This window comes from Micropterus salmoides, unplaced genomic scaffold (assembly GCF_014851395.1).
Source record: "Micropterus salmoides isolate LMB-PRFRI ecotype aquatic unplaced genomic scaffold, ASM1485139v1 Ms_hic_scaffold_13, whole genome shotgun sequence".
In the NCBI taxonomy this organism is placed as follows: Eukaryota; Metazoa; Chordata; class Actinopteri; order Centrarchiformes; family Centrarchidae; genus Micropterus; species Micropterus salmoides.
In genome coordinates, this window is record NW_024040374.1 from 5,838,713 (window position 1) to 5,852,724 (window position 14,012).

Sequence of the window (14,012 nt, forward strand, 5' to 3'; positions counted from 1 at the left end):
CCAGGATAAATCATTTTCAGTTTGTCCTGTCTGTGTTTTGCTGTTGCCAGCCAAGAACCATACGTTTGGTTTCATGCCAACAGTGTCTCCAATTTCTGCTGCAGAGAACGGCAACAAAATAGGACAATTTGGGCTTGGGCTTTAATACGGGATCCAGCATCAAATGATAAAATTTGAAAGAATTTGTTTCCTACAAAAGCTGATTTTACCTTGACTTGCTATTCTAGACTTTAATCAAGCATCTTGGGGTTTATTTGGCTCTCCATATGCTGTAAGAAACTGGAGGGTTTAAATTCTGTGTAGTCGAAAAGCTGAGTTAAACTTTTAATCTAAAAAATATTAATTCAGAAATAACGCCTGTAATTGATTACAACAAGTACAAATTTAAGCTGATTTGTTTCCTCTTTGCCTTTATGCTCTTCACTTTCTCTCTTTTCAATCACACGCTGTCTCTCTCTCAGATGCTGACTCAGGTTAACAGAACCACCTGATCCTGCAGGTTTCTAGGCAGCAGTTTGATTCAGCTTTGTTCACCAATGTGTCACTAGCTCATTGAAACATCTGATTACTCATAAAATACATATAGAGACAATAGTCTCGTTATTTAGACAGTGCAGTACTTGTGTCAAAACAGCCATTATTAAAAACCTAGAATAAAGCCATTTTAGAAACTAAATAATCCAGATCATGGTCTCAAGTTTAACTCGGAAGAGATTAGGAAAGATTAAGAAATGTTCAAGCAAACCCAAATATTTGTTTGGCTCTTCAGTCTGATGTGATTCCCAAATAAAGGCCAAGTGCAGACTGTGAATCTGCTTTATTCCCTAAAATATACTGCAAATCATTCTGATTTATCATTGTGAGCTTTTTTGTCTGTTTTCTCAGATTTCGTTGTTTACAGGTTTTAGGATTTTATTTGCAACATCTGAGCCCCTTGTGTAGCATGTTTTGAATGTTTTTCCTGTACATCATTGTTCCGTGATAGCATGCAATATGTCATCCTCCAGTTGCCCTTATCATCATGTCAGAATGTGACAGTGAACCTGTATTATGGTATTAATATATATTTTTTCTTCTCTTTTTCCACTCACATCTCTCTTTCCTTCTTTTCTGCCTTCTTTCTTTTTGTCCTCTGTTCTTCTTACTTCTCTGTCATTTATCTTACCCTCTCTATGCCACTCCAACTTTTCATGTCACCCTTTCTTTCTCCTGCTGTTTCTCTGCCCTCCCACATTTTTTCTCCTTCCTACAGTCTCTATCAACCCCCGAGGCGCAGGCCCTCAGCTGTGTGGAGTCCCTGTGCTGCTACCAACATGGGCAGAGCGGCTGTTCCCGCCTGGCCTGCCTCCTGGAGCAAATGACCGGGCAGTGCCAGGCCAGCACCAACAATTGCCAAGCATCCAGCCGCAGCAACAGGTGGGGAGGATGACAATGTCAAGAAACATTGATTATGAATCCTGATGAACCTCCTCCTCTTGGTTTCAAAAATTTGTGCTGCAGCCCTGAGTTTTTTAGCCCCTAATGTGGTTGCGACTCTATTTGTCTTACTTGTTCAGATCTGTAGTTGAGTATACCGTTGTGGGAGAGCAGGGTTTCAGACAGTTAGAGAGACTGGTTTTAGGTGCGGCGTAGCATAACTTTGGGACAACACCTGAACAAGGAGTTAGAGGCTGAAAATGTGTGACTTCAACAACTGCACTATAATGAGTTTCTGGAGTCTGAACATTTTGATTAATCAGACAGAAAGGTGTGCTTTGTCTCGTATCCACAGTAGTGTACAGAAATATATCGGCACACCTTATAACCAAAATTATAGAGACCGATGACTGAGTAGATTGTAATGGCCATGCCTTCTACATAGCATGCAGATGTGGATGTTTCGCAGTCTAGCCAGGGGGATTTTGGATTACAGTATTTTTATTAAGGCCTTTACATTGGCGACCTGATGTACAGGCATCTAACCACTCTCAATATTTCACTATGTAACCTGTCTTGTCTGTGTAGCCCCTACATTAGGGCAGATCTGTCTATTAGTCCATGTGTCTAATCATCTATGCTATGATCTGTTGTTATGTCTGTCCTATCACTCCTCTGTTTCTGTCCAAACAGGAGTTTGCCTGTGTAATGCACTTTAACAGATGACACCAATGTCTATATGTCAGTTTTTAAGGCCCCATCCACACTACTGCGTTTTCGAATTAAAACAGAGACCTTTTGCTACGTTTGCACCTCCCCGTCCAGACTACAACGATGAAAACGAAGACCTAAAACGGAGAAGTTTGGAAACGCTGCCGACCCCGTTTTGCATTTCAAAACTCCGGAGGGTGTGAAACGATGACGCAGCCGCTCACGCTCGGCTCTCTGATTGGGTCTTGCAAAGCAGAAACACGATGCTGCTTACCAGGTTTTTGACATCATATTTTTATTAAAATATTCTGTACTGTGTATTTTCTGCCCCCACACTCCCGTGTTACATTCAATTCCAGCTCGTTATTGATCCATGCAACAAAAAAAAAAAAGTGGTCTGATGCGTAGTCTGTATTTATTTATTCTTTCACCAAATCTTCTGTAACTACGGAATAGACCATCTGCTTCATGTGTACACTGGCACGCGCATGCCCAGTGCACCTGAACGGGTCCTAGCTGTGCGTTTTCAGTCGTTTTAATGTAGGCGAAGATCAACTCCAAAACGCAGCGGAAACGCTGGTGTGGACGGAGATCGTATTCGTTTTAATTCTCCGTTTGTGAACTAAAACGAAGTAGTGTGGATGGGGCGTAAGTTGACTTGTTAGCTCTCGGTTGACTCCTATATTGGTGGTGGAATCGTATTTTAACACCACTTTTGGGTGTGCACATCTCCAGTAATGACCTATGATTGAAGAGATGTGAAAGTGCTTCATAAGTGACGGGTTGTGGAAACATAACTTTCAAGCTGCACTTGACAATTTTGCATTTTGGTGACCATAAATAGCAGAGAGAAGTATAAATAATGAAACATGATGTCAGTTTACTGCACTAAGTGAGCTATCTGTGATGTGCAGATAAAACTTCCTTCTCTGCTGCAGTTCCACTTTGTGAAAAAGGCAGATAAAACATTTTTTTTGCTTAGTGCAGCTTTAAAGATGAGTAAGCTGAGTTCACAGTTTGTTATTGTGTCTTTTTACCTGAATCCCAGCGGGGTCATTGATAAATTGACCTGATCGGCCCTTTCTGCTGAGCAATCAATACTCCCAAAACAGCTTGGGATACTCGGTATTGATTACATCAGTAATGAAGATGTAGCATTCTTGTTCTTTGTGTGTGAGTGTTTTGCAGTGGACCTTGTCGGGTAGAAGTGCTGTGGGCACGCATGTTTGTTTGTTCTTGACTTTATGTGTAAAGGCAATGATAGCATGCAGGTCAAATAAGGGATGAACTGTTCCTCCCCACCCTCCTTTCAGCCTCTCTGGACAACAACCTGCAGACCCTGTGGTATAGTAGAGGACTGTCATACCAGTCAGTCAGGCCTGGCGGATGCTGCAGTCTCATGAACAATCTCAAAGCAGAGATCTGAAATTGTGACTGGCTATAACGACACATTATAACTTACTTTATCCTGCGCCAGGCCTGTGTGCAAATAAATCGTATCATAATCTGATAATTTAAAACTTTGATTTAGCCAGTAGGGAGCGTAAAATATGTCCCACATTTTAATATTATACCTTTCATTATTCTTCAGAGTGGTGGGTGGGATATGCACTATCAAATAATCTATTTCAATCATTGTCAGGGTCAGTTTACTGGAAGAAAGGAAACTATTGCCTTGCTTCTGGGTTAAATTTCCACTAAATGCACCATTCAATTTAGATGACTTTCTTCCTGTGGGAATGATTGATTTGTTTTCTGACCTTGGCACAAAGCAAACAATTGGATTCTTCCAAATGAGCAAACAGCAGTCAATTTGTACTCCCAGAAGCATAAACATAAAACAATAAGCATGAGTAAAATGCTCTGCTTGGGTGTTCTTTATGCTGTAAATACAAAAAACACAATCAACTAATTGAATCGGTACTGAATATGCCAGCTTAGTTTTTATCCCTTATCCCCTTAAAATCACTTTCCCTGTCCTTCTCTCCATGTCATCTCCTTCCCTTACCTTTTGGGTTTAAGGAAATAAACCAGAAAACCACCAACAATGAATGAACGAGTAGTGAGACTCGGCCCACATTTGGCCTTAATGCTACAATACTGCCATAGGGGAATATAATATATCTATATCTACATATATATAGATATAGATATTGATATAGATATCCACCCAGTCCTATATAACATGCTCAATGGCTGGGATGGGACATATAGTAAGCATATTTACAAACGTATATTATACATAAAGTATTTATCTGTTATATATTGGAAGCCCAACTGTAGCTGGCTGCTTGTCTTGGCCTGTTGTTGCAGCGCTGAATGATGGCCACAACTGAATTAAAAAGCAGGAACGGACCCAGATGTCAGGAGTCAGAAAGATGTATTTCATAATAAATTAGATACACACACGTGTGTAATGGTCAGATCCCAGCAGCTGCATCTCATCCAAATGTCACAATGACACATTTTATTCAGACCTTTTAATTGTGAAAAAATAAAGTGCAAATGAGGTGGGCTTTTCTATTGGCATTTCCAAAACATGAAAATATATTTTTGCAGTTGAAAATAAATAATTGTATTTGGATGCACCAATTAACAGGCTAATATCCACAAAAGAATCTAAACAAACAAAAACACTTGGTAACTTTTATGCAACTAAATTGAACCAACAACAAACCTCAAGTTATCAGTTTGTTGGAAATTTGATTAAAAGTTCCGACAACTGTTATCTGTAATCTAAAATCCTTGGATAGAAACTCAGCTACTTTGTGACACCTCTTGCTCCTCCTCTTCTCCTATAACAAGGGGACCACACCCAAAATCAGACAGATTGATGGGAAATGTAGTCTCAGAGAGTCTGTTTTTTGTTTGTTTGTTTTTTTGCTACTTCCTGTATATATTAGTATTTTCTACTGGATCCTGAAGCCTTATATGTGCTTCTGAGAAGAGGCCAACTTTGCCGGCATGCTCGTTTTATACCCGGGGGTGTTTTAGGTGGGTGGAGTTTACCTCCTCCACAGGTTTATATTACACACAACTCCACCTGCCTTGTCCACTACAGGCTACAAAACAAGAATGTCCAGACTGTCGTGTTGCATGGGGGCTGCTGTTGCCTTTGGTACTCTGTATACAATGTAAACCTGTATGTATTTGTGCCCCTTCACACACTCCTCCTTTTGCACTTGTCTTTCCCTGTCTCTCTGTGTCCTTGTCCTTCTGTGTCTGAAATCTGCATAATGTTGTTCCACATTAATTATTCATGTGCCGTTAATGCCCCCATGAGCTTTGTCTTGTCAGAAATCTGCCTGTTGTGTTCTTTTCTTGGGTTCATGTTCCCACCGGCTTATACCAAAAGTGTTTCGGTGCTAACGTCCTCTTTGTTCTGTCGTAACCCGGAGAGCAAAGATGTGTTTTAGCACTGAGGTTTTTTCAGTTTGACCCCAGCCCTGGTAGACAGCCGGGCTGGTGATGTAGCATGTGAGAGTGCCTCAAGTCAAACCACCATTTGAGTCATCAGCCTATTTAAAGTCCCTGGGTGGCCCTGTTTTCCTGTTTACCAGGTCTTAAAACGGTTGTCTTCATCTCAGAGAGCAGCGTTATAATAAAGGTCATGAGAAATGAGCAGGGCAGCTGACATTTAGAAATCAAAAATGCATCTGTAGATGTGGATGGACAGGCGCAGTGAGTCTCCCTCTCATCGTGTATTAAAACTAAATGCTACAAAACTATTCAGCATGCAAAAGCTGCATGCACATTTCAGGCTTTACTTGTGCAGTCATGGGGAGATGAGGTTTAAACTGGATAGATGTTGATGGTCTCTCTGCTCCTCCCCGCTGGCACTTGGAGGTAGAAGCTCTGATCGCTGGCTTTGGTTGTACTTTGATGCGAGTCAGCATGGTGATGGTTGGTTTGTCGTGACATTTGAGACCTTTTCTAACAGTTGCAAACAGTGACTTTCATGACGTATCCAAATTGTATTTTTTTTCTAGTCCAGCCCAGTCACTGGCCATTTAGTTGGAAAATGTATTGAGTGGTATTTTGTACTAGATCAGTCTTTATTAGACATTTCCAAAGGATATCCAGCTTGCTATGCTAATAACAGAAAGGAAGTGTGCCTCCGCCATGTCTCTAAATAAAAATAGACCGTATATGCTAGATTTTATAATAAATGCATATTTGTTTTAATGTTGTGGAAGATGGTAATATACGTATTTTTCTAATAACTAAACTTAGGTATGTATATTTTAACTGCAGAAAATCAGATACATTTCCTGGTTGTCTTGAGTGGATATATGAGGCAAGGATGTTGTTGACGCTTGTTTATCACGATTTAGTTCTCTTTATGATGATTGTGTTGATTTTTATTCATGAGCTGAGTAGCTCAAGTCTCATCTCAACCTCCCTCCCTCCTCTAAGAACAAACCAGAGACAGATTCAAAGACATTTAATGGGATAGATTTGTGTTTTAAGAGGCACCAAGCATTTGTAGCAAAGAACCGTTACCATTATCTTTTTTTAAGTGTGAGATCAAAGACATAAATTACTTAAGGGCTAATGAGCTGTCTATGAGACAGCATTAAAGCCTGTGCATCATTTGCATTTCCAAGCACTCTGCTTTTTACACTTTGAAGCAAAAAAGAGATTATAGTAGATATACTTGTATTTTAACATGTGTTTTCATTCCCAGCCTGTTTTTTGTTTGATCCAGATCAAGGAAGGCCTAAGTAATTAGTGATCTTATTTAAATAATGCACTGACATGTTTTCTTTGTTCTGTGTACTCTTTAAGTTAAACCCAGAACATTGATGGTAGTAATATCTAGTAGTCATTATACCTGTTTTACTAAACACAGATAGACTTTAACGCCCCTCAAAAACATTTTAACAGTGTACTTTTTCCACATATTTCAACTTTTAGTTAAAAAAAAAATGTAATGGCTATCTAAAAGTACACAGTTGTAGTACAAATTGTTTTGACAAATCCTTAGTTATTCTTTATTAAGAGTATTTATTACAGTAACACTCAAACTCAGCTAATCTGCTTCTTCAGGACCGTGTAGGTGTGGTTTCAACCCCACAACTGTCATCACATTTTTATTCAAATGTCACTAATCTCTGATATATAGGTGACATTGCCTTTTTCCCACTGAGCCCCACCCTTTTCAAAACAAGGAAAAAATCATGCATTCTGGTAGGACCCCCTGCTGATTGGCAAGAAAAGTTTCTGGGATCTTTATAATTCTCTGAAACTAGAGTTTCCCTGATAAACCTGGATTAGTGTGAGTTAATGAGGAGAGACTTTTGATACTCATTACTAATTTCATCACACCCATTACTAATTCTTCTCTCTTCCATCCCTCACTCTTTGCTGCTTCTTCCAGCCTGATTATTTAGTTTGTAGTCGCAAAACTTCTGGACAACAGTATGTAAGCTAGTGACAGCCGAGCCCACTGTCCACACACACCCACTGTCCACACACACACACACTCCGTCAGTCTCCTAACCCTCAGTCACTGCTGCCTGTTTTCAGATCTTGGAGCGACACAGAGAACTTCTACTCCAACGATCGCAGCATCCTGACGCTGTCGCCCATTGAGGCCAACAATTGCTGACTTCCAGAGCCACTGACTGTAACACACAGAGCTGTGGGGTGGGTGGGGGTGGGGGCTACTACTCTGCCATGGGTCATAATCACACCCCCACCCCTCTGCCATTTTAGAAACTGTCTTCAATTTAAAGTCAGCGCCTTCTCAGCTGGATGCAAAGGAGACACAGATGGGAGCTGTCGCATTATGTGAAACCAAAGGACTCGACTCAGCAGCTGGCTGCTTTATCCTTCACCAATTTGTTTCCCCGAGTGAATCGATTCTTAGTAGAAGGGTTGAAGGACGTCATATGGGAGCTCTGACATGGAAGGAAATGAAATATGAAGTATGGAGCAAGTCAGCATGGCATGAAGCGGACATCTGTGGAGCTACTCCTGTAAAAAGACACTGGTGACATCTGAGCAGCTAAAACAACATCAGACTCCTGCTGCTTACAGGGAGTCTCTGAAAACATCATACTTAAATTCAGTAGCTTTTTAAAAGGTTAATGAAGACATGTCAGCCCCAGGTACATGAACTCTCATGCAGCTATTATCATTTCAGTACAGTTTCCAAACTTCTATTTTCTTGCAACTGACATAAGAATGACCTTGTACTGTAAGTCTAACACATTTGTTGACACAGAATGGAGATTCCTGACAATCTGGACTATTTGCTGCAGAAAAATAGATAATTACAAGCATCAGTCTTGCTCAAAGCATTGCAGCGTGAGGACAGTAATCGAAGGAGCTGGTTTGGACATGCTGACTAACCTCAACACAGGACTGATGTGGCTTGAAGACTCCAGCTACCAGGATCATCCATGTAGCACTAGGACAGAAGCTCCGCAAAGTCTGACTACATTAAGGGTTAATCTTAAGGTGTAGATTTGGAGCGAAGGTCCAACATCATGTTGCTTCCATAAACTGCTACATAAACTTCCTCTTTGGCCGTGCTGCACCTTTCATTCAGACGGAAAGGGAGAAGGCTAGACCACCCTGTAGCTTTCAGAACCTTGCTGATTCTGTTACTGTCTACACTTGTTTCCTTTGGACCTACAGCACTCCCTTGATATTGTACACGCAGATTCATCTCTACTGTGGAACCAAAGACCAAAGGAGTCAGACGGGAAAAGATAGTGTTTATTTTTGTGCCTAATTGTACAGAAGCTTATATTGTTAAGAAGACTATTATTATTGTTTGTGCTGCTTTCTAGTCTGACTGTTCAGGCCTCTGTCCCCCCAGGTGCATTGTTCTGAAGGAGGCCAGATTGGGTCTGTGTAAAAAGCCATACATTTTAAAGAGGTTATATTATTGATAGATTATTGAAGATACTGCAGATAGAAGCTGTTTGAGCCTGTTTCCCTTGAATGCCTTTTCTCTATCAGCCTGGTTAGCAAAGACATCTTAGCATTGAAGACCAATAATGCTCAGGAAATATTTTAAAGAAAGGTTTTTATAACTGGAGGTAGAACCATCCCTCTGTGTTGTCTAAAAATATTTCCTGAGTATCGGATCAGATAATGGTACCATTTATTTCAGTGAGACAAAAAAAAATGGCTTTAATGGCGAGATGCTATTCCAAATCACGGCTGACACACGTCGACCCAGACAGCAGAATGTCTCGACCTTTAGAGATGGATATATCCAATAAATATAATTCAGCTTCAGTAGAGATGAAAAGAAAAGCTTTGCACATGTCACATATCGAAATCACATTTAGTTTATTATTTTTTTGTTTCAAATCATTGCTCGTCTCTCACCATTCAAATCATCTGAATCATATTTTTGCTGTTACGCTGTGATGTGTGTTTCTATCCACACGTTGAAGGGTGTGTGTGTGTGTTCTTGGATGGCAGCAGTGTTGGTTGAAGTACAGTATGTAGCCGATTTGTAAGCTCTGTACTATCTCCGTGGCCATGCGCTGCCCGCAGTTCAAAGGTCAAATGTTTCTCTTTGATGCTCGGTTTGATCTCATCTTCTAAAAAAAGTGAAATGAAGAAAAGTTTGAACCTTATTTTTTTTTTGTGAGAATTCAGTTGACTGTAGAAGGTGACTTACAGCTGAGAGAAGTGTAATGTAGAAAGACAACCGTTTTAAACTTGACATCAACAACCACACAACAATGACCAGTACATGCCTCAGCTCACACAGGGAACACACAGAGTCATAGGATGTTTGTTACTGTTTAAAGACGTTAAGGTGTTTCTCAGCAGCTCAAAATTGGTCAGTAATGTTTTTTTGTCAGTCAGTTGATTGAATATTCTATTTTCTGTATGGTACACATTGTTTAATGCATACCTGGGCCTGTTATAACCTTTGTTCACGCAGGTGACAATGAAAATGTGTATTTATTATTGCAGTACTTTTTTTCTGTTTGTGTTTAACTTTTCTTGCATATCAATATAAACATGTGTGTGTACATGGCCTGAATGCAGCAACTTCCCAAGATGTTTTGCTTGGTCTTAGACCTGTAATCAGGAGGCTGAACCTCCTTCGAATCTCTTTTCTTTTTTTTGTCGACCGGAAAGGTGATGTGCAGCTGGGAGCCGTCAGCTGCAAGCCTGAATGTTAGTTTGTTACAGGACACGTGGAAACTTCCAGATCACTCCATCCAACAACCCAACTGTTGTTTTTAACCATTTGAGCTCATATCTGCTATTAAAATGTCTACCTGCATACACCTATGATACCTGTAATTTGTACCTGATTAGGAAAAATGCATACACATAAAAAGGTCAGTTTCAAATCCTGTGAAAACTCTTGTATGTCTACTGTAGCTCTGAAGGGAGCTGAAAAAATCAACCTTGATGTCAACTTGAGTTAGGCTCGAGAATTCAGAAAATTGATGGAAAACCTTCGTCATAAACTCGGGGCATGGAGTTCGAAAGATGACAGGTGTGTTGCATAGTGGGAACTGTAGGATCCAGTGATTTTGGAGCTAGACTCTTACAAGGGGCTTTGGTGTCTGCTGCATTCATTTTGACTATTCTTTTTTTAATTGTAACTTCATGGAAATGCAGTACTAAATCAGAGAGTACCCCTTTTAATACCTTAAAATAAAGGTTAAATTTGATGCAGCAGAGGTAAAGATATCTAAACAGCCTGCCGCTTTTGTAAGGCCCTCCCTGCCTGGTAAATGCCAAAGTCATTGCAACTACATACAAGAATAATACAAGAAAATGTGAAGGCTCAAGTCTGATGACTTGACTTCAAACTCTCCTCCAGAGCCACAGACAAGCTGTTCACCTGTTTTCACAGTAGTACTTTGTGTTTGTTTCCAATATTGATAAATATGTTACAGCAAATAGATGCAAAATGTTGTGAAAAGATAATAGTCATAATGACAGATTGTGATTCCACAGAAGGTCAGTAGATGACAATATTGAATCATCAACCAGCCCTAAAGATGTGATGCTCTTCTCTTGAAATCAGTAATAAACTCAGGAGGATTTGCAGGCATTAGTACCATGACCCTGCTGAGTTATTACATGATATAAAATGCAGAGGAGGGAAGACGAATACTTCCTGGCTAAAGGTAAATAAGGTGGAGCCATGCAGAAACACCTGCAGTGTTAGTGCAGTGCTCATCTACGGAGACCCAAAGTGTTCACAACTAAATAAATGACATGACCTCAATAATAATTAATACAAACAATATATAGGTGTGTCCTATATACCAGGGACATACAAATAAGCAACAAGTAGTTGTTAAATGATAAACAATCCTAACAGTAAAAAAAAAAAAAGAATTGCTACAAGACAAATAAATGAAAAAAAAAAAGATTTACAGTAGTATTTCACAATTTCTTGATGATAAATGTATTATTTTGAACACTTTTGGTCACTATATTCACCTTCAACAAAAAGCACCATCCAGTCAGTTTTGAGTCATAGTTGGTGGACAACAGATAAATGAGGTTAAGTAATTGCATTTATCATTCAAGTCATATCTTTACTGTTAGTGCAGAAAACCGATGCTTTATTTTTTTTAAGCTCAGATGTGATTTTAGTAACAACCACCAAGACCTGATTCTCTAAAGTATCACAGCACCGACGTCAAGCTTCATTAACAGAGAAACAGGGTTTATATACGAGGCCTCTGGGGTATTTCTAGAAGCAGGAGATTACTTGGCCATGTAATTTAAAAAAGTAATTAAATATTTTATAAAATAATCTGATGTGCCATCCCTTATAAAAGACACCAAAAGCTGGGAAACTCTGTCTACAGGTGGGTTTTAAACCAAGTACTGCTGCTTCTGGAAATATTGGCCACATACTGAATATGAGCATCAGCAGTACAATTATCAGTGACTAGACGTACTGTATGACATTTGTCTTGAAGAGGTTAAGAAGTTTAAGACAATGTTTTTAACTGAAAAACCTGCGTGAATGCTTACAGATGACATCAGTGCAGAGACGCTTCTGGAAAACTCAGCCAAGGTTTGCAGACTTGAATCAAATTAAGGTTTCCTTTATCAAATCAGCTAAAAAGGGGAATCTAAATTAAAATGTCAACCGATTGGTTTTCTGCCGCAGAGTGTCCTGTGACTCAGCATGAGCCAGGATGACACGAGGCTGCAGTGCTGAATGGTTTGTTGAAATCATTTATATTCTCTCCTCATCAGTAAATCATGCTGCACCAGGCAATTAATAAACCACCATCATCATCACTACACTGTTCCCTGATATCTGTTGCCCTGTCTGTCCGCCCTCCTCCTCCGGTCTGTAAATCTGTCTTTTAGCTGATGTTTATGAAGATGCTGTTCTATTTACAAAATAAATACATTTTTTAAAAATGGGTGCTTGTAGTGTGACTTCATTCATTTAAATGCTCTTAATCATGTGATAAGTAAACCGTAACTGACCAGAACCAAACAACAGCAAGGCCGCGCTTGGCTGACAACAACTCAAGAGAAATCTCCTTGCAAGTAATGGAAAGGACGGAAAACACAATTAAGGCTTTTTAATCAGGCACATAGCAATTAATGCACCAGACTCAGATTCACTCTTACGTGACGATCTGAAGAGCGCTGTTCAGTTATGTTGAGTATAAAACTTAATTTCTTTTACATTTTAACTCTAATTGTATGTAGTGCTCAAACAATGTAATTGACAAAAAATGAATTGACAATTTTGATAATTCACCTTTTATGTCACTCATCAAGCAAAACTGTCCAACTTTCTCTCCAATTTGAGATTTTGTTTTTGTTCCCGTTTCGTATTAGTTCTTTGGGTTTGGACTGTTGGTCAAACAAAACATGCAGTTTCGTTTGACCAAGACTTTGGGAATTAGAGATCCAAAGTGCTCAGTAATAAATAGTCATTATAAAATAAATAAACATGAAATTGAGATATAATCCAATAATTTTTCCATTGCTTTGGTTTAAGTGAGTAAGTAACTGACTTTTTTTAAAATTACATTTATTGGATTATTTCACAATCAATTCATGGATGGATATTTTGCCTGTAAACAATTGTTGTGACATTTGTTTACAGGCAAACTGCTTAATATACGAATAATCATAATCAATTAATATAAAAAAAATTGTTGCACACCTAAAAAAAAATCTTGCACTATAAAAACTGGGTGCAATGCGACAGACAACTGTCAGAACAATGTCCAATTTCTCAGTGTCTTATAACTGTATACAAAATAAACTGTGTAGGCTACAAATCTTTATAGTATACTTGTTTGCAGCTACTATACAAGAAAATGAACACTTTGTTTCACACAAACAGGAAATTATATAATACTTCAAAATGCCACCTCCAGTTAAACTTAAGAGAAAGCAAAAACATTTTTCCAAAGAGATAGTAGTTATTTTGTTCTAAGATGGCCCTGGAGCCGTTTCAGTACCATCTACAATTAGCTTTACTTTTCCCAGCTCTCCCCTCTCCTTGCAATATGGGAGTGTGCATCAACAACCCACTTAAAATTAAAGTGCTGTTCAGTCTGCATACCAATTGTTTAGAGTATACTATATTTTGTCTCCGTTCCTATTTGGGACACAGCTACTACAGTGAACTAAGTAAAGTGCCGCCACAGGTCATATGATACGCCCAGCAAATGCTCTGAGAAAACAACGATGAAAGGTGAGGGACAGATGTGGGGCGGTTAGCCAGACGTACATTTCCCAAAACAACCAAAGGCCGGAAATCACCTACTGGTACTTGACTGTGTGACGTCTCTGCTGTTGGGGTTGTAGAGGGTACTGCCCAGTCAATGTCCACAAGGGGGCAACAATGAGCAGATTCCACATTCTAAAACAAACTTAAGCAAAATAAATTGAGATTTATG

The 14,012-nt window shown here is 39.3% G+C and overlaps 1 protein-coding gene across 1 annotated transcript in view; it reads left to right on the forward strand.

Annotated features, from left to right (window-relative positions):
* atp11b (ATPase phospholipid transporting 11B (putative)) overlaps window positions 1-12,512 on the forward strand; it is a 62,614-nt gene extending 50,102 nt beyond the window's left edge. Inside the window, exons 29-30 of the mRNA XM_038715183.1 lie at window positions 1,253-1,416; window positions 7,657-12,512. Coding sequence (XP_038571111.1) covers window positions 1,253-1,416; window positions 7,657-7,738 — 246 coding nt within the window. The 3' untranslated portion in view covers window positions 7,739-12,512. The remainder of the gene's footprint in view (window positions 1-1,252; window positions 1,417-7,656) is intronic.
* The last annotated feature ends 1,500 nt before the right edge of the window (window positions 12,513-14,012 follow it).